Source organism: Bombina bombina, chromosome 9 (genome assembly GCF_027579735.1).
Source record: "Bombina bombina isolate aBomBom1 chromosome 9, aBomBom1.pri, whole genome shotgun sequence".
NCBI lineage: Eukaryota > Metazoa > Chordata > Amphibia > Anura > Bombinatoridae > Bombina > Bombina bombina.
Window position 1 is genome coordinate 230,232,992 of NC_069507.1, and position 22,784 is coordinate 230,255,775.

The 22,784-nt window shown below is 37.5% G+C and overlaps 1 protein-coding gene across 1 annotated transcript in view; it reads right to left on the reverse strand.

The window, feature by feature from the left end:
* Nucleotides 1-22,784, reverse strand: part of LOC128640512 (pancreatic triacylglycerol lipase-like) — a 174,623-nt gene that overhangs the window by 141,206 nt on the left and 10,633 nt on the right. Inside the window, exon 4 of the mRNA XM_053692988.1 lies at nucleotides 16,918-17,034. Within this exon, the coding sequence (XP_053548963.1) occupies nucleotides 16,918-17,034 (117 nt within the window). The remainder of the gene's footprint in view (nucleotides 1-16,917; nucleotides 17,035-22,784) is intronic.

Here is a 22,784-nt window from a genome sequence, read left to right on the forward strand (position 1 = left end):
GTTAAAGTGGCTTTAAATCTCCCCATCATTTCATCCCTTGGCAACATCTGTGCCCGGGAACTCTCTGGGATCAAGGTATAGCATCCCTTGGCCGCCGAGAAGCAAGAAAATAAGCCTTTGGCTCTGTAGCGGAAGTATCGCCACCACATTGTACAAATTCTACTGCAACTTAGCATATACTTATGCCCACTCTTGATTGCACACAATGGCATTACTTATCATTAAAGATCATCACATTCACTCCCACATCCTGGCTGAACTAGAAGCTATGTTTCTGCCTAAACTGGACCGACTGCTGCTTTTCTGCTCTCACCTGTGCACAGTAATGAAGGCAAAGGAACAACCTTATCAGCAGAGGAGACCTGCTTTTAGTCCTGCCTCACAAGATGCGATTACTATCCTCACATTGCATCCGCGAGCAGATGACAACCTCGGGACCTCAGAGCTTTCACAGAGGAGAGAGGCATCGGTGACAATGGTGACCGGGGCAAGTACCTCCAATACAATTTCGTTGAACTCTGTCATGGAGCCGACTAGACCATCAGAAAAGAGCTTGCCAATATCATAGCTGGTCCATCCGGATACTGCCCCCGCTCCAGATCTGGATTTTAAACCGAACCAACATAATCACCTTACATGCAGAGTCCACATTATGCCTACACATTGAATTGCCATATTTGAAATGGAAAGGCTTCCTTACTTGAATAAGGCACACTCGAACAGAAAACAACATAATGCACTTATGTGGGGCACCTACGACTGTCATCCCCTACAAACAAGCTGCGCTCTTCTGAGGTATGATTATCAAATTACAACCCATGTGGGAATCGGGTAATCTACTTACTTGAACCTGCCCTCCTTTTGCTGGGCCACAGCTCATCCGCAACTCTTGTTGACTAAGGACATTTTCGGATGTTGACTATGAAGAGTGTAATCTCACTTTAATTATTCTACTTTTAAAAGGTTTCTAGCCTCAACTCTCTATGTACTTTGGTCAGTGTTCCCCCTTGGTTATGCTTTGATCCCAGGGTATATGTGCATAGATGCTAAACTATGGCAATGATTAATTTCTGCTTTACAATCTTACATGTCTGTCTTGTAGATAGCTAAGTATCGAGATATCTTTGAAGACATTTGTGTGCTGATAATAACACTTTACTAGGTTGATAAATTTCTAATAATAGTTTGCTTACAATCCTCCAACAAACTCCCTAAACTACGTTCTACTATTCAAAGCTGAACCACACATTCCCCCTTCTGAAACACTTTATGAAAACAGACATAGCAACCTACCTATGCTTTCTTTTTATCAAATATATATACAATGACATAACAATCTATCTGATGAGTTACATGTTTAATAATTAAAGCATATACTGACCCTGTGTAATTGGTACTCTATAGGTCAACTTTTCTTACTTCCTTTTAATTTGGAACCGTGCACTAGAAGACTATGCCCTCTGAATATTTAAAAACATTACAGGGAACCTTGCACATCTAGCGTCTGCTCCCCTAACACCCTCAGCAACGTAGGGTAAGAAAAACAGTTTAAAATAGATTTTTGACAGTTTTGTTGAATTATTTATCTTACGGCTAGATTACGAGTTGTGCGTTAGGGTAAAAATGCAGCGTTAAGAGGTTCTAACGCTGCATTTTTATGCCCTCTAGTATTATGAGTCTTGAAGGTTTAGGGTCACTGCACACTTCTTTGGCCTTACCGCAAAACGACTTACGTAAACTTTGTAAAGTCTTTTTTCTATGGGACTTCCATAGCGCCGGAATTACGAGTCTGTTCTGGGAGGCCAAAAAGTGAGCAGTACACCCTACCCTGTCAAGAGTCCTAACGCATTTAAAAGTCAGTAGTTATGAGTTTTATGGTACAATGCCGTAACATAAAACTCATAACTAAAGTGCTAAAAAGTACACTAACACCCATAAACTACCTATTAACCCCTAAACCGAGGCCCTACCGCATCGCAAACACTATAATAAAATTATTAACCCCTAATCTGCCGCCACTATATTAAAGTTATTAACCCCTAAACCTAAGTCTAACCCTAACCCTAACACCCCCTAACTTAAATATAATTAAAATAAATCTAATTAAAACCTACAATTAATAACTAAATAATTCCTATTTAAAACTAAATGCTTACCTATAAAATAAATCCTAATCTAGCTACAATATAACTAATAGTTACATTGTAGCTAGCTTAGGGTTTATTTTTATTTTACAGGCAAGTTTGTATTTATTTTAACTAGGTAGAATAGTTTTTAAATAGTTATTAACTATTTAATAACTACCTAGCTAAAATAAATACAAATTTACCTTTAAAATAAAACCTAACCTAAGTTACACTAACACCTAACACTACACTATAATTAAAAAAATTAACTAAATTAAATACAATTACCTAAATTAAATTAATTTAGCTAAAGTACAAAAAACAAACAAACACTAAATTACAGAAAATAATAAACAAATTACAGATATTTAAACTAATTACACCTAATCTAATAGCCCTATTAAAATAAAAAGAAAATCCTCCAAAATAGAAAAAACCCTAGCCTAAACTAAACTACCAATAGCCCTTAAAAGGCAAAAAAATACAAACAACCCCCCCAACAGTAAAACCCACCACCCACACAACCAACCCCCCAAATAAAATACTATCTAAAAAACCTAAGCTCCCCATTGCCCTGAAAAGGGCATTTGGATGGGCATTTCCCTTAAAAGGGCAGTTAGCTCTATTGCAGCCCAAAGTCCCTAACCTAAAAATAAAACCCACCCAATACACCGTTAAAAAAACCTAACACTAACCCCCTGAAGACCATGTTCTTTCATGTAATTGGCAAGAGTCCATGAGTTAGTGACGTATGGGATATTAATACCCAAGATGTGGTACTCCGTAGAAGAGTCACTAGAGAGGGAGGGAAAAAATAAAAAAAGCCGGGAGAAGTGGTCCTCCAGATGGGCAGAAGTCTTCATCCAGACAACATCTTCTATCTTCTGGTCCATCTTCAAGACATCCGACGCGGAGCATCCTCTTCATCCGACGACTAAAGCTGAATGAAGGTACCTTTAAGTGACGTCATCCAAGATGACCCAATCAGCCAATAGGATTGAGCTTGCATTCTATCTGCTGTTCCAATCGGCCAATAGAATGTGAGCTCAATCCTATTGGCTGATTGGATCAGCCAATAGGATTGAACTTCAATTCTATTGGCAGATTGCATCAGCCAATAGGATTTTTTCTACCTTAATTCCGATTGGCTGATAGAATTATATCAGCCAATCGGAATCTAAGGGACGCCATCTTGGATTATGTCACTTAAAGGTACCTTCATTCAGCTTTAGTCGTCGGATGAATAGGATGCTCCGCATCGGATGTCTTGAAGATAGACCCGCTCCGCGCCGGATGGATAAAGATAGAAGATGCAGTCTGGATGAAGACTTCTGCCCATCTGGAGGACCACATCGCCCAGCTTGGATGAATACTTCTCCCGGCTTTGTTGAGGACTTCGGCCCGGCTTGGATAAAGACTTCTACCGGTAAGTCGATCTTCAGGGGGTTAGTGTTAGGTTTTTTTAAGGGTGTATTGGGTGGGTTTTATTTTTAGGTTAAGGACTTTGGGCTTCAATAGAGCTAACTGCCCTTTTAAGGGGAAGGCCCATCTAAATGCCCTTTTCAGGGCAATGGGGAGCTTAGATTTTTTTAGATAATATTTTATTTGGGGGGTTGGTTGTGTGGGTGGTGGGTTTTACTGTTGGGGGGGGTTGTTTGTATTTTTTTTTACAGGTAAAAGAGCTGATTACTTTGGGGCAATGCCCCGCAAAAGGCCATTTTAAGGGCTATTGGTAATTTAGTTTAGGCTAGGGTTTTTTATTTTGGGGGGGCTTTTTTATTTTAATAGGGCTATTACATTTGGTGTAATTAGTTTAAATATCTGTAATTTGTTTATTATTTTCTGTAATTTTTTTGTTTTTTTGTACTTTAGCTAACTTAATTTAATTTAGTTAATTGTATTTAATTTAGTTAATTTATTTAATTATAGTGTAGTGTTAGGTGTTCGTGTAACTTAGGTTAGGTTTTATTTTACAGGTACTTTTGTATTTATTTTAGCTAGGTAGTTATTAAATAGTTAATAACTATTTAATAACTATTCTACCTAGTTAAAATAAATACAAACTTGCCTGTAAAATAAAAATAAACCCTAAGCTAGATACAATGTAACTATTAGTTATATTGTAGCTATCTTATGGTTTATTTTACAGGTAAGTATTTAGTTTTAAATAGGAATTATTTAGTTAATGATAGTAATATTTATTTAGATTTATTATTTAAAACTAAATACTTTATTTATTATTTATTATTATATTTGTTAGGGGGTGTTAGGGATAGGGTTAGGTTTAGGGGTTAATAACTTTAATATAGTAGTGGCGGCATTGGGGGCAGCAGATTAGGGGTTAATAAATAGTAGTTAGGTTGCGGTGACATTGGGGGCAGCATATTAGGGGTTAATAAATATAATGTAGGTGTTGGCGATGTTGGGGGCAGCAGATTAGGGGTTAATAAGTATAATGTAGGTGGCGGCAGTGTCCGGAGATGCAGATTAGTGGTTAATAATTATAATGTAGGTGTCGGCGATGTCGGGGGTGGCAGATTAGGGTTAATAAGTGTAAGATTAGGTGTGTTTAGTCTCGGGGTTCATGTTAGGGTGTTAGGTGTAGACATAACTCTTTTTTCCCCATACGAAATCAATGGGGCTGCGTTAAGGAGTTTTACGCTGCTTTTTTGCAGGTGCTAAACTTTTTCTCAGCCGGCTCTCCCCGTTGATTCCTATGGGGAAATCGTGCACGAGCACGTACGACCAGCTCACCACTGACTTAAGCAGTGCTGGTATTGGAGTGAGGTAATGAGCAAAATTTTGCTCAATGCTCACGTCTTGTCTTTTAACGACGGGTTTCTGAAAACTCGTAATACCAGCGCTGCAGGTAAGTGAGCGGTGAGGGAAAACTGCTCGTTAGCACCGCATAGCCTCTAATGCAAAACTCGTAATCTAGGTGTTAGTTTGTAAACTTCATCTTGTCTGTTGAGGACTTCGGCCCGGCTTGGATAAAGACTTCTACCGGTAAGTCGATCTTCAGGGGGTTAGTGTTAGGTTTTTTTAAGGGTGTATTGGGTGGGTTTTATTCTTAGGTTAAGGACTTTGGGCTTCAATAGAGCTAACTGCCCTTTTAAGGGGAATGCCCATCTAAATGCCCTTTTCAGGGCAATGGGGAGCTTAGATTTTTTTAGATAATATTTTATTTGGGGGGTTGGTTGTGTGGGTGGTGGGTTTTACTGTTGGGGGGGGGTTGTTTGTATTTTTTTTTTTACAGGTAAAAGAGCTGATTACTTTGGGGCAATGCCCCGCAAAAGGCCCTTTTAAGGGCTATTGGTAGTTTAGTTTAGGCTAGGGTTTTTTATTTTGGGGGGGCTTTTTTATTTTAATAGGGCTATTACATTTGGTGTAATTAGTTTAAATATCTGTAATTTGTTTATTATTTTCTGTAATTTTTTTGTTTTTTTGTACTTTAGCTAACTTAATTTAATTTAGTTAATTGTATTTAATTTAGTTAATTTATTTAATTATAGTGTAGTGTTAGGTGTTCGTGTAACTTAGGTTAGGTTTTATTTTACAGGTACTTTTATATTTATTTTAGCTAGGTAGTTATTAAATAGTTAATAACTATTTAATAACTATTCTACCTAGTTAAAATAAATACAAACTTGCCTGTAAAATAAAAATAAACCCTAAGCTAGATACAATGTAACTATTAGTTATATTGTAGCTATCTTATGGTTTATTTTACAGGTAAGTATTTAGTTTTAAATAGGAATTATTTAGTTAATGATAGTAATATTTATTTAGATTTATTATTTAAAACTAAATACTTTATTTATTATTTAGGGTGTTAGGTGTAGACATAACTTTTTTTTCCCCATACGAAATCAATGGGGCTGCGTTAAGGAGTTTTACGCTGCTTTTTTGCAGGTGCTAAACTTTTTCTCAGCCGGCTCTCCCCGTTGATTCCTATGGGGAAATCGTGCACGAGCACGTACGACCAGCTCACCACTGACTTAAGCAGTGCTGGTATTGGAGTGAGGTAATGAGCAAAATTTTGCTCAATGCTCACGTCTTGTCTTTTAACGACGGGTTTCTGAAAACTCGTAATACCAGCGCTGCAGGTAAGTGAGCGGTGAGGGAAAACTGCTCGTTAGCACCGCATAGCCTCTAATGCAAAACTCGTAATCTAGGTGTTAGTTTGTAAACTTCATCTTGTCTGTTTAGCTTTCAGGGTTTTGTGTCACAAATCTCGTTGCACCCTAACCAGTGTTTCCTTAGCTTCGCATTAATCCCATGGTGTGCTACTTGTGAATTCCTATGTTCTACTCTCACTTATAATTATACTTCAACTCATAGCAACCTGTCTGAACCGCTACTGGGTATAGCAAACACTACCTCCTAAAAACATACATACAATGGGTCACCTCGCCCCACAATTTTAATTACATAAGGAGCTTTTACATTCTTAATATCTCAGCAATACATTGAAGGAACCACATATTAAAACTGTTGTTTGAGTTTATGATGATTTAGTTATTTTAATTTGCTAGTTTATTATATTGAAAATGATGAGAAATACAGGTGATGTTTTCATTTACTATTACTCTGCACTACAGTCCACCTCCTAATTAATCCTTTTAAGATTTAACTAGTGCAATCACACTTTACCTTGATGCATTCACTGCTTTTTTAATGAGATGTAGCAAACTAATGCTCTTAACAGGTGAATTACTTTATAACCACTTTATCATGAATGTTATTACTGTACATATAACATTTTTGTACAACTTACGCTGTCTTCTAAAAACTGTTATTTGCCTGTGTTTCTCAATAAAAATGATCCACTTATAGTTTTTGAAGTCCGGACATCCAGGCGGCGAGACGTCTTCATCCAGGTGGCGAGGTCTTCATCCATCCAGGCGGGGTCTTCTATCTTCATCCATGCGGCGTCTTCTATCTTCATTCCGGCGGCACGAAGCGGGTCCATCCTTCAAGACATCTGAAGCAGAGCGTCCTCTACATACAGTCGTCGCCGTACACTGAATCTTCAATGCAAGGGAGCATTTTCAAAATGACGTCCCTTGCATTCCTATTGGCTGATTTGATTTTTTAAACTGGATTTTTTATAGACTAGAATTCAAGCTTTTTAGCCTCACCGCACAACCTGTAATACCAGCGCTATGGAAATATAGGAAACAATGGGGCAGTTTGAGCTGAAAAAAAAGCAGCCTTCAGCTCCTAACGCAGCCCCATTGTTTCCTATGGGGAAACACTTCCTAAGTCTGCACCTAACACCCTGACATGTACCCCGAGTCTAAACACCCCTAACCTTACATTTATTAACCCCTAATCTGCCACCCCCGCTATCGCTGACCCCTACATATTATTTTTAACCCCTAATCTGCCGCTCCGTACAACGCCGCAACCTACGTTATCCCTATGTACCCCTAATCTGCTGCCCCTAACACCGCCGACCCCTATATTATATTTATTAACCCCTAATCTGCCACCCCCAATGTCGCAGCCACCTACCTACAATTATGAACCCCTAATCTGCCGACCGGACCTCAACGCTACTCTAATAAATATATTAACCCCTAAAGCTAAGTCTAAACCAAACACTAACACCCACCTAAGTTAAAAATAATTTTATTCTAATGAAATAAAATAATTCTTAATAAATAAATTAATCTTATTTAAAGCTAAATACTTATCTGTAAAATAAACCCTAATATAGCTACAATATAAATAATAATTATATTGTAGCTATTTTAGGATTAATATTTATTTTACAGGCAACTTTGTATTTATTTTAACCAGGTACAATAGCTATTAAATAGTTAATAACTATTTAATAGTTACCTAGTTAAAATAATTACAAAATTACAAGTAAAATAAATCCTAACCTAAGTTACAATTAAACCTAACACTACACTATCAATAAATTAATTAAATAAACTATCTACAATTATCTACAATTAAATCAACTAAACTAAATTACAAAAAAAAAACAAATACAAAATTACAAAAAAAACACTAAATTACAAAAAATAAAAAAAGATTACAAGAGTTTTAAATTAATTACACCTACTCTAAGCCCCCTAAAAAAAATAACAAAGCCCCCCAAAATAAAAAAAATGCCCTACCCTATTCTAAAATAAAAATTTTACAGCTCTTTTACCTTACCAGCCCTTAAAAGGGCATTTTGCGGGGCATGCCCCAAAGAATTCTGCTCTTTTTCCTGTAAAAAAACATACAATACCCCCAACATTACAACCCACCACCCACATACCCCTAATCTAACCCAAACTCCCCTTAAAAAACCTAACACTAAGCCCCTGAAGATCTTCCTACCTTATCTTCACCATGCCTGGTATCACCGATCCGTCCAGAATAGGGTCCAAAGTCTTAATCCTATCCAGCAAGAAGAGGTCCAGAAGAGGGTCCGAAGTCTTCATCCTATCCGGCAAGAAGAGGGCATCCGGACCGGTAGACATCTTCATCCAGGCGGCATCTTCTATCTTCTTCCAACCGGTGCAGAGCGGGACCATCTTGAAGCAGCCGACGCAGATCCATCCTCTTCTAACGATGTCCTAAGTTCGAAGGTTCCTCTAAATGACATCATCCAAGATGGCGTCCCTCGAATTCCGATTGGCTGATAGGATTCTATCAGCCAATCGGAATTAAGGTAGGAAAATCTGATTGGCTGATTGAATCAGCCAATCCGATTCAAGTTCAATCGGATTGGCTGATCCAATCAGCCAATCAGATTGAGCTTGCATTCTATTGGCTGATCGGAACAGCCAAGACTCTAAATACCGGCATTACAAAGATCCCATTGAAAAGATAGGATACGCAATTGGCGTAAGGGGATCTGCGGTATGGAAAAGTCGTGGCTGGAAAGTGAGCGTTAGACCCTTTCCTGACTGACTCTAAATACCGGTGGGCGGCCAAAACCAGCGTTAGGACCCCCTAACGCTGGTTTTGACGGCTAACGCAGAACTCTAAATCTAGGCGATTGAATGTTATGTAGACTTTTGTTCACTAAATGACAACAGAAGAATGTATTAGTTAGAATGCCCTACAGTTGTAAGTAATTCATTAATCACTGGGAAATTGTTTAAAAGCAACTGTGAAACAGTGTATTAGTAGCATGATTAAGGGCCCAGTGTGGCTGAAACTTCTCTGTTTTCTGTGGGCCTTTAATAAAGAAGTTGTTATTTTACCTGAATGTATGTCTTCATACAAGATATGTTAAACCTGGGGGTAAGCTGAAACCCTATTGACAGCGTGTACCTTATATAAGTTTATTATAAGAGTGTGGAAAAGGTGCTGAGCTCATTCTTCTTGTTTGCTATTATGGAGTCTGCTGAGCAAGATGCACCTACGGTAAATGAGGGTAACAGTGCTCCAACAATGTTTTCTTAATTAGACCTGGATGCAGCCCACATCACTGCTTTGGTGACAGGGTCAAGGGACCTTTTAAGACCTTCAGATAAGGAAGTGTCAAGAAAGACATTGAAAAAGCAAAGAAACGCTATACAAAACTTGATTTGCACTCAACGAACTCAGCAGTATTACAGAGTAAAGCACATTCCGCGTGTATTGAGGGTAAAATTGCATCCAACTTTAAAAACTTACAACACTGTTTGCACAAAAATATTTGAAAGTTTTCTCAAAAAGTGTTCTTTCAATTTAATTGTGTGGACAGTGGAGTGTCTGCAGGATGAATCCATTAAGCAGCAAACAGTCATTGATTAATTGGAGATTACAGCTCAAAATCAATTCTTATTAGAGGATTTTAAATTATTGAAAGATGATGTAGAAAATAAACTCCAGGAATATAAAACTTAGCTACAGGAACTAAAAAAGTAAAATTGTATTTGTGAGGCAGATGACTACACCAATGGCCGTGTGTATATGTGGTCATGCAACAAACTACAATGTCACCGGAGAAGAAAAATCCATACGGCCCAGACACAGGAGAACGGCAGTGGAATAGCAGTGAGAGATAGTAGTTTAAATACCTCTGAGTCTGATTTTTTAAGCTCTGGTTTAGACATGGATAAGGGAGAGGCAGAAGGAAACATAGGCGAACCTGGAAGATGTCACAGACGACAAGGATCTGAGAACCATCAATAATAACCACTCAGGCGCAGTCAGCAGTGAAAAACACAAAACAGAGAAGATTAGAGTGAGTACAGCTGAGTAATACTATACAAACTGATGATGTATATAATCGGACTGAATCCTTAGTTGTTAATATATCAAAATGTATTTTGACACAAGCAGAGTTGACTGTATTAAACAAAGGATTGTGTTTTTTGGTATTGATAAAGACCTTTTTAAATTCTTTAGATCTATTATTTTTTCAAATGATGACAGGGCTGGTTATATATGTACAAGTACGTCAACTTCTTTTGATTTAAAGAATCTAGGACTTATAAATAAATCATCATTCTTACCACCAGGTAAAAATGCAGGAGCAGAAACTTTCAATTATTTTGTTAACAAAGATGTGGATATGTTACTTTCTAAGAATAAAAATTTAAAAGTGAAACCTAACCTAACTAAGGAGGAAAATGAGACTTTACAGTCCTTACAGAATAATAAAAACATCCCCATAAAAATGCTGATAAATGCGAGGCTGTTGTGATGGATAGTGATTATTACATTAATGAAATTTTGTAACAGGTTTCTGATGAGGGTCTACCAAATTCTTAATGGTGATCCCCTCAGAGATCTAGAAGCTGAAATAAGAATAATGTTGCTGAAAGCTTTGTATAATGGAATAATCACTAAGACGATCCACTTACTCCTGTGTTTTGCACTCTTCCCAAAATATTAAAAAAAAAAGTATAAACAATCTGGCAGACCAATTGTTGTAGGCACTAAGTCAGTATTTTCTAACAAGGCAGTGTTTTTGGACAGGATATGAAATCCTATTCTTCAGGTACATAAGTTAGTCTTAAAAGATACAAATGATTTCCTAAGTAAAATCCAGAATCTGATTGTGGATAAAGATTGTATATTATTTACCCTTAATGTTGCAAGTTTTTATATCTCCATTCCACACAAAACAGGTTTACAATCAGTGCGGGTATTTTTAAATAACAGTGGAGTGGATTTAAAACAAGATTTTCTAGTTGATCTCCTTAGAATTGTGTAATAATTATTTTCTCTTCCAAGACACATTTTACTTACAGGAAAAAGGAACAGCAATAGGTTAGTGTGCCCCCCCCCCCCCCCCCTCCTATGCAAATTTAGTTATGAGCTTTTTTGAAGATAGATTTGTTTACAGCAATAACATATTTAAAACACCCTATTTACAGTGGTCAGTTTTTACAGATGCAATTTTTGAGGTATGGAGAGGACCCCTGGAGCGAGTACATTTATTGTGGAAGAGTAAAATAATAAATTGCAAGGTCTGAAATTCACTTTGACACACTCTAAAGATAGGCTATGTTTTATTATTATTCTAGAGCATAAACAGATCTTTTTGTAAGGAATACTGTTAAAAATATTCTGCTTCATTATACAAGCTTTCATCAATAGAGGATATTTCAGTCTGTCCCAAAAAGTAAACTTATGAGAGTTAAGAGCATTGTTAAGAATGAGAGACAGTTGGAAACAAGAACTGAAGAAATGAGTAAAACTTTTCTAAACAGGGGGTAACCTAATAAGCATTTTAAAGGAAAAAGCAAGGAGTTCTTTAATGAAAATAGAAGGGTCCAGAAAAAGAAAAAGAAAAAGGATAATGGAAAAAGGATGATATTTGTATCTGAGTACAGTAAACTTAGTGATAAAAATCTTTAACGTTATCAAAAAGCACTGGTATGTTTTAACAAAATTTAATTAATAAGTGGAAGAGTTTAGGATATTCCATATTCCATCCTATAAATGGGTGGTTAATTTACATGATAGCTTTGTAAGAGCGGAAGTAGGCACAAGTTATCCCTGATTGAGTTGCTCACACTGTAATCCTATGAATAGAGCTAAATACTTAGTACAGACGGATGGGAGGAAGAAAATATTAAATAATGGCTTCTATACATGTAAAAAAGAGCCTATTATTTATTTATTGAAATGCCCATGTGGTTTGGGTTATGTTGGAGAGTTGACTCACTTTGCAAGGGAGCGAATCACAGAACATAAGATTGCAACATTTTGTGGAAGCGGGACATAGAGTGAGCCAGATACACTTTTAAATTATTGATCATGTCCGAGCCCTCAGAAGGGATGGTAATATGGAATTATGTCTAAAAAGAAAAGAGGTAAAGTGGATTAAGAGATTAGGTACTTTGTATCCAGGTGACCTGAATATAAGAATAAGAATGTAAAATAAATGTAATTAATATGGTTGATACAATTTGTTTGATTAAATCTGTTTTGATCAACAGGGGGGATATAATAAATTAATATAGAATGTTATGTGGACTTTTGACAACTGGATGGCAGCAGAGGAAAGAAAACTGCAATAGATAGAATGCCCCACATTTGTAAGTAATTAATTACTGTAATATTGTTTAAAGCAACTGGGAAACATTGTATCAGTAGCATGATTAAGGGCCTAGTGTGGCCCAAAATGTTTCTGTTTTCTATGGGACTGTTTATTTGATAAATAAGCTGTTAAATTGCCTGAACAGGGGTGCTGGTATATTTATACAAGATAAGTTAAACCTGGGGGTAAGCAGAAACCCTACTGACAGTGTCCACCCTGTTTATTATAGAAGTATGGAAAAGGTCCTGAGCTCATACTGCTTGTTTGCCTTCAGTAGCATACACACATATGGTGTAAGTGCCACCATGCACTGGCTGTTAAACACCACACCTTCCCAAAGAGTCAGCAGTGGCTTGTATGACACAAAATAAGTCTTCACTGACACAATACACACCACTGAATCCCAATCCTCTAGTCACATGTAGCATATGTGCGTATGCTGCTGTAACAATTATAACTTTTTCTGGAAGTATTTTTGTTAATGGAAGCATACTGCAAAAATGCGTCAATTTATAATCAAAATGCACCCATGCAGATTTTAATTTTGACCTTTCTATCACTTTAAAGGGACATAAAACCCCAATTTAGTCTTTCATTGTTCAGATACAACACACAATTTTACACAACCTTCCAATTTACTTCTAATATCAAATTGTCTTTATGTTCTTGTTATCCTTTGTTGAAAAGCTGGAAGGTAAACTCAGGAGTATTCACATGTCTGCAGTACTATATGGCAGCAGTTTTGCAACAATGTTACACATTAGCAAGAGCACTAGAAGACAACCCTATTCCCTGTCTTGCAGTGCTGCAGCCATGTGCATGCTATCTATTCAGATATCTTTTAAACAAAGAATATCATGAGAACAAATCAGATATAATAAAAGAAGTCAACTGGAAATCATTTTAAACTTGTATTCTCTGAGGCCTACTTATCAAGCCGTCAACTTACTTGTATTCGCCGGCACCAATACGCTCGCCTGACATTGCCTAACATCGCGGCCCTGGACCTGAATACGCTCTCCATATTTAACAAAAAAAACTGTCAAAAAGCTGCGCACCAAATACGGGGCGATGAGCAGCAGACTGTTGTTAACTAACAGTCATCAATCTTGCTGCTATTCGGCTTTTTCACAGCTTTATTTATATACTGTCACTAAACACCGCCACTATATTAAAATGTTTAACCCCTATCCCGCCACTCCCGGACCCCGCTGCAACTAAATAAAGTTACTAACCCCTATCCCGTTGCTCTCCGACCCCGCCGCCACCTACATTATGTTATTAACCCCTAATCTTCCGCCCCCTACACTGCTGCCACCTACATTATGTTATTAACCTATAATCTGCCACCCCCTACACCGCCGCCATCTACATAATGTTATTAACCCCTATCCCGCTGCTCCCGGAGCCCACCGCAACTAAATAAAGTTATTAACCCCTAAACCCCTGGCCTCCCACATAACTACCACTTACTAAACCTATTAACCCCTAAACCACCAGCCCCCCACATCGCCATAAACTAAATTAACCTATTAACCCCTAAACCTAACAACCCGCTAACTTTATATTAAATATTAACTCATCCATATCTTATAATAAATTTAAACTTACCTTTAGATTTAAATTAAATTATATTAAACTACTAATTAATCTACCCTAACTGTTATAATAAAATTACATTAAACTATATTAAACTAATAATTAATCTACCCTAACTATTAGACTAAAATTACATTAAACTATATTAAACTACTAATTAATCTACCCTATTAGACTAAAATTACATTAAACTATATTAAACTACTAATTAACCTACCCTAACTATTAGACTAAAATTACATTAAACTACAAATTTAATTAACTATATTATATATTTAAAAACCTAACCCTACTTTAAATAATTTAAACCTACTATTAAAAATTACAAAGTTACAAAAAACTAACAACTAAGTTACACAAAATAACAAACACTAAGTTACAAAAAAAAATAAACATTAAGTTACACAAAATAAAAAATAAATGATCAAATATTTAAACTAATTACACCTAATCTAAGAGCCCTATGAAAATAAAAAATGCCCCCCAAAATAAAAAAAAAACCCTAGCCTACATTAAACTACCAATGGCCATTAAAAGGGCCTTTTGCGGGGCATTGTCCCAAAGAAATCAGCTCTTTTGCCTGTAAATAAAAATACAAATACCCCCCCAATAGTAAAACCCACCACCCACACAACCAACACCCCAAATAAAAACCTAATCTAAAAGAACCTAAGCTCCTCATTGCCCTGAAAAGCACATTTGTATGGGCATTGCCCTTAAAAGGGAATTTAGCTCTTTTTCAAAAGCCCAAACCCTAATCTAAAATTAAAACCCACCCAATAAACCATTAAAAAAGCCTAACACTAACCCCCGAAGATCCACAGTTTCTGAAGAGCCGACATCCATCCTCAACGAAGCGGCAGAAGTCCTCATCGAAGCCGGCAGAAGTCTTCATCCAAGCGGGCCGATGTCTTCATCCAACCGGGCAGAAGTCTTCATCCAAGCGGGCCGATGTCTTCATCCAACCGGGCAGAAGTCTTCATCCATATTTGATCGGGTTGATTTCTGTCGATTTCTGTCCTCCTCCTCAGAGCAGATGGACAGGTTATGGAGTTTTGAGCCAGACATCTGCGGTGTGTAGCACATCAATAGTCCGATATAAGGGGTCTATTGATGCGCTACACAACGCTGATGTCTGGCGGGGTTTTACGAGGCAATACATATCTTCTGATTAGATGAGAATCTATGGCATGCTGAGTCTCACTTTGGCTCTATTTCCATGTGAAGACAGATAAGTGTTTGGAAACTCACAAAATTGTGGGACTGTGTTTTTTCCCTGGATGTGGAACCTAACTATTTAAACAGTGATTTTGTCTCTCATATACCGCATACTTTGGAAGGTTGGCTTATGGAAATGACCTTGTTACGTAGAGAACTTTGCTCAAGCATGAACTAACTTGCTGCTACTTAAACTATCTGCTTCTGTGTATATGATTGCTTGCATGCGTCTGGCTATCTGTACTGGCTAATATTGGCTGACATTGTATTTTATTCTGCCGATTCATGTTTATGTATGCCTCACACTTTAAGGCTACTGCGATCCACTTAGATCCCTATATGCGAACCTGCCCAGGCTTGTCCTGCTTGGCTATTTGCTAGGGGGTTCTATGTGCAGCTGGGTGAAGTGGATCGGTTCTACCCTTGCAAGTCTGTTACTGCCGATGTAAAATTGTATATGGGCCCTTGTTAGTCACGTGACCTAACTTTATTGCTTTTACTATTATATGAGTTGTTTTTGCACTGTACACATTTATGTTGCTTTATTGACATGTTTTGTATATTAGGTATTCCGCCTATTTAGTGCCTTAATATATAAGGACAAAATTAAACTCTGATGTTTTTTACATTTAAAAGAGTGCTGTATCCCCTGTCTATATATAAGGAGCATTTATCATGATGTGTCCTGTTTCTCCTCTTATAGTTTTTTTGTTATATATATATTTATATACACATCTTAACACATAAATATATATGTACTGTATATAAGCATATACTTATAAATTTACTGGGAACACACAGTTCCCATAGACCTCAATGTAAAGGCATTTAGCCCCCAAAAACTGCCTAGTGCAGTTATTTTATTAAAATTTAAACTGCTGCAATTTTTATTTTGTAATAAAATACACACCTAGATATTCTGGGGGCATTTGGGCACATTTATAAAATTCTTCAGATATCTGATCTCTGCAAACGGTAAATTAGCGCTCCACTTGTAATCTAGCCCTTAATGTTTAGAGAAAAATAAACTAAATTAGCTAATATTACATTTTTTCAATGTTTATTACCCAAATTAGTTAAATAAATTTAGGCTAAGGGGCATATTTATCAAGCTAAAGACCGCTGCTTCACAATTTATCCGCCTGTTCTGAGGCCGCAGACAGAAATCAACCCGATCGAATACGATCGGGTTGATTGACACCTCCTGCTAGCGCAAATCTGCAGGGGGCGGCATTGTACCACCAGTTCAAAAGAACTGCTGTGCAATAATAAATGCCAACTTCGTATCATGTCCGCTCGCACATTGTTAAATATGCCCCTATGTATGCAATTCATTTATACTTTGGATATCAGAATATTTTGCAAAAGTATAACACTGGCCCAACTCAATTACTTTATATTGTCACCCAGCTGGCAAACTTTTGTGTAGAGAACACTGCATATTGCATGTCTGTATTATATGTAACATAAATATATTTACATTCTCACCTGGCACATTTTTTCCATCCATATATAATCCCCCTTTTCTAAGTATCCGTGTATAATGAAGTGAGTTTTCCTGCTGGTATTAAAATTGGATGCTGAAATTGTGGATATTTTGACTTCCTGTGGCATAAAGAAACATAAAGACAATTTTAGTTCTGATAAATCAAGATGAAGTTAGTTTCAAAGGAATATAACCCACTGAAAACTGTAGTAGTGTGATAAATGCTAATGTGATATAGTATGGGACCGTAAACACCTTACAAGCCACTTCTTTTTTCTTGCTAGAGGATAACATATCAGCCATATATAACATTTTTAAAACAAATTAACATCCTATTTGCTACAATATTTTTCAATATTTGTATCCCTATTTGACAATTATACATTGTTGTCCATTTTATGCATAAAAGGTCTTCAAATAAAATTTTATTTAGGTACTTGTCCTTCTTTTGTCTTGCATTGTTCCAATAACTTTTACCAATGTGGTAGAGTGATTTACATCTTTTATCATTCAGACCCAGAAGTTTTCTGTATCATGTATCTCAGAAGTTAAGTGAAGCAGCTAGATATAAGGGGATTTGATTGTATTTGATTATAATCATATGTGAGTTACTTACAAAAGGCACGATAAGGCAAAGGGGACCTAAGCATGATAATGTTTTTGAAACTAAATAGCAGTGGCATCATGGGGGGGGGGGGCACTGGAACCCCCAATATTGTGGCTGGTCTCTTCATGTGCCTACACAACTGTGACTGTCACTCGGTTTTCCCACCCCTTCTTTGTACAGGATTTCTCTTGCACCACCCATGGAATACCGGCGCCACCTTCCTGTCACGGCCTGCCCTCAAAACAACAGGGAGCCTCTGGGAAGTGTCCCCTCAAATACTTCAGTCCTGAGATGCTGTTGCTTAAATGAAGCAAGCACCTATACTACAAGCACTGAAAGATTGCAGTCTGATACATGAATAAAGAGTCCAAAAACAGATTTTGGGATCAAATAGTGACCAACCACAAGCTTTGAAGAATAAGCTTTTGAATGTAGTTGTGTGAGTATTAGTTAATAATGATAACCCCACATAACTATTGCTTTTGTTATCAGTGTATTCAAATGCGAGTCAAGCAAGCATCATAGATGTTATCAACATATAAGACAAATGCATTTGAGACTGTAGGAGAGCCACTAATACATTAGCACCCAGAAACGCACAAGAAAGCCTTAACAATTTATGGAGGCACAAAATAAAGTACTGCATCACTTAACAAAAAACTAATATTTAGACAGGGAATTTACAAGAAATAATACCTTATGATATACAGCTACAAAGTACAATTTGGACATGGCTAAAGCTATCTTTAAAGAAATACATTATGGGGGGCGGAGCCAGCTCTGAGAAAGAAAGGTCGCATGTTGCCACAGCTCTGGCTGTATACTATCCAAAAAACGCATATTTGGCCTTTGTTCTCAGCAAAATTAACATTCATAAAGTGCCTAATTGTTCACTGAGCATTATTCAGAAGTTTGGAGCCCGTAGGACAAGGAGAAGTTATGCTAGCCTGTCTACTTTGTCGGAGGAACAAATTGAGGCCTTTCTAGAGCAGCCATCTTTAATCCACACCAGAAGGATAACCCACAAAAAATTTACTAAGCTCACCATGGCATTCGCTTGCTGCCTCTTGAAGGACATTGGAGCCCTTTTAAAGCAATATCAGCTCCGATTCACAGAATCTTTGCAATCTATTATGAACCTACCTAACCCAGAAGCTAAGGACCAGCCTGCCGACAAATTGGAGGATATGCGCTCTTGTGATCTTTTGCAACTCAACAGCACACCCCTGACTGAGATCCCGCTTTTCATACGGGAGGCTGGGGGCTTCTGCCTTTATGCGGAACAGATTGATGATCAACAGTCTAAGGTCCCGGAGCGGGCTTTGCTGCGACCCAAGCTGCTATCACTGAGAGGGGAACGATCCGGGAGTGCTAAAACTCAGTTTGAGCGCCCTACTATCTACTCTGCTGATTTGGGATGGAGGTCAGCAATGGCGCATATCTCCTCTCAGCATATACCGCTCCAGAAACTTGTGCTGTGGGGAATTCCCCCATCTCATTTTAGGGCCGGTATCGGCTAGAACACAACTAACGTTAGATCTTGGGCTGCCAACTCCAAGCTGTCACACCGATGCTCGGAAATTGCTCCCTAGTGTTGGCCACCATGCGAAGCCCGGCTCCTGGCTGAGCTTTTACTACATTTTGGGACAGATGTGTCTATATCTTACCAAACTGTTATACAGATACGTTTATCACAGGACATGGTAATACTCATTTAAAACAGCTCCTTTGCCTCATAAATAGTCAATATCTGTTTGCAGGAAAATACTGGGTTAAATAGTTATTTTTGGGATAGATGTAAACACTGGATTTCCACTTTATTTTACAGTCATATTTTGGTTTAATCGTTTGTATACGTGATTTTTTTTTACTATAGCTAATACAGCTGTCCCATCAGATAATAGAGATACTGGAGAGATATTTGGATTTGCCGTAAACATATTTTATTTAGTATGTCTTCTAGTCACATATTATCTACGGCAATTGCACACACATATCAAATAGCAGAGTTTGGATTTACATCTCACTGTCTGATGGGACTGCTTGTCATGCTTATATATACATACTATATTGGCCACTGCTATACTGTATATCCCCAAGTGTGGAGCTGCAATATTATATGCTTACAGATTACTACAAGCTGTTCCCTGCAAAATTTGTTTGAGCCCTGATATGTTTCTTTTTATTTTTCATTGGGGCATTAATAGAAACTTAATAGAAACTGAATGTAATGCTATTTATATGTATTTCTGTTTATGTTTAAATGGGGCCAGATTATCATCCCTTTAGCTATTCATACTATTGCATTATATGTACAGGCTCCTCATTGTTTGCATATTTAGTGAGCTTACCAGAATTTAAATATTTCATCACACAATTCTTCTAAGTTTGCAGGCTCTCATGCTTCATGTATAGGCATTGTGTTTAGATGAAATTTGTGCACGTGACCTCTCGCTGCCAGCGGCCGGGGCGGCGTGATGTTTGTGTCTAACAAATATATGGCTTTATAGAATAGTTTTTGATATAGTATTGCATCATAATGCCTGTTACTAATGCACAACTGTTTGTATTGCTTTCATAATTAATATGTCCAGGAATATAAATGTTCCATTATGTTTACTGGATCCATCCCTTTATTGTTATGATGTTTTCCCATTGTTGGCATCTCCGCCTATAGCAGATCTTTTATTCATTTATATGTGGGTGACAGTTTAAATAAGGTGTGTGCCTGTTGCTGGGCATAGGGCCCATGCCTAGGCGGCAGATGCACACTAATGTTTCATTCAGTTGCTTTAGCGCTTGTTCTCCCTATAGGAATCATCTCCTTATAGCATCTGCATTTTATATTTTTCTGTGAATCTAATTGTCTCCTCAGTCCCAGTGTGTAATTTTCTGAGGTGAGGAGACGCTTCCCTGTTCACTTATTTTTAAGGGCAAGACCCCCTTAGATAAATAGCTACTAATAACAATACCTAATAGGTTTGAGCCTGCCTACAGTAAGTTCTGTTCCCCTTCTCGCCCTAGATAGATACCAATCTCGGCGTGGAATAATGTTATCCTCTATTTTTTGTTTATTAGCTCATTAATATTGATTAGTATACATATCAAAACCACGCCCATCCACAATATGAAGTACAACATCAATGCAATACTCCAAGTATATCCCTGCAGCAGGCTGGCCCTGCATTAGCATTCCCATCATTTGGGATCTATATACTTACAACACTCATAATGCAACGTTACTATCATGAGTAGCTAATCTATATCTACTTCTCCCCCAGTTTTCCATATGCTCTTGAGACCTTAATCAGAGTTATGTTAAGTTCTACCCACCTAGTTTAAATAACCACCTATAGTAGTTAGCCCAACCACAACCTATTTCCTGCGCATCTGTTTGGCAGATTTAGAAGACTAGCTGACATCTCTTATCTGCTTCTCGTAGGTAACTCATCACCTCCACCCCCCCCACTCCACTTAATATGCCTCCCTTAAGTGGGAGGACTGACTACGCGGTTTTTCTCACATATACCGCACCCTATTTACCCTCCTTTCTAGCTAAATCTTGCAGGTTATCATTATACTCAGCTTTATTTTTTTTTCTTAATCTATGCAAGATTGTCCAAATATATATATGCACGTAACAATTTTATCCCTTTAGCACCTTACTTAATTTACACACTATTCATATTAGCAAGAGATAAAATTATAAAAAAACTGAGGTTTACCAACGAGACCCACAAGTGGTCTCTTTGTTTGCACATGCCTTCTTTTATCTTAAATGCTTGGGATGGTCCAAGAGTGGCCTAGGATTTTATTTAAAAGGCATTTCAATATTAGGCATTCTATGTATTTCATGGTTGCATGATATGTAAATTGTTACACTTGCGTTTATTTTCTGTGTTGGTTTTCTCATTCTTGTAACACTAAATCTTACTGTATGTGACATGTAATGCAAGAACCTGTTTTTATGACTATTGTATGCCTTTGAATATTCCTCAATAAAAATTATTAAAAAAAAAAAAAAAAATAAAGAAATACATTATTTTTAATCAATGTAAAATTTAGATCCTGGGCCACAAGATACCAACAGATAAAAAGTTACATTGAAAAAAATGGCTATAGAGAAGAAACTATTATGCCCATACAGCACTTATAGTAAACTTATAGTTTACTCATATTACATCTAAAGAGGTCTAGAGCTAAGGTGTGCATCAGGGTATTCAATGACCCAAAGACAGAGTAAAGAAGTCAGTATACTGAAATGGACCATCAGAGATCAAATTATAGAAAAAATTGAAAGTTAGAAGCTTCAGAACACATCCAAAAGTTCACATGTCACAAAGTAAGGAAGGGTAGAAAGAGGGGTAGAGGTGGGTGAGGGCAGGGCCGTACTGGGACCAAAAATAGGCCTAGGCATTTTATGCCAGAGCAGCCCCCCCCCCCCCCCGATATATATACATAGACATACACAAACAAGCTAGTCACATGCAATGATGCACACACAGCAGAACACAGAACATCTTGCTGATATACTGGGGGATACTTTCTACAGCATGTGGGGAAAAAGGTTAGCTTTATATATATATATATAGCTTTTATATATATAAAATGAATGTATATGTGATTAAATTCCTTTGTTTTAAGTGGGTGAAGGGCAGTTGGCTCTCACCCTCCTACTGTAAATGTTAGCATAGTTACAAACAGGGTACCTACCTACCTCCAAAATTACCACACATACAGATGACATCCAGCCCCATCAGAGTCTCCCGCACAATCCGAGTTCCACATCTAAACTTGTGGCCCACCCTTATGTAGTGCTCTGATGCCACTCCTCCCCTCTGCCTCCTCTCTATACTACAAAGAACGACTGGTAATTACAGTTCCCACCAGCCTTTAACCCGATCCTCGTCTTGCCAGAGCTAACAGGAGACTTAGCGCGTTCAACTTCCAGGACCTGCATTAAACTTAGCACTAAACATTCTTAAAGAATCTCGCCAGCCCAGAGAGCTTTAGATCATCAGGCCCAATGTGTAATTAAACAAAAAGCTAATTACTTGTATGCTAGGCTAGCTTTATTTTAAAAGGACACTGGACACGAAATACATTTTATAAGCATACTATTGAGATTATTCCCCACCTCCCTCCAGTCATGTGTGCTGCCATGTTGAAATTTATCGGTAACTACATTCAAGTGCTGACCTGTTTGCCCATGTGCAGTAACTCTCCTTCAGAAAGCTTTAGTGTAACTTAGGTACCATAATG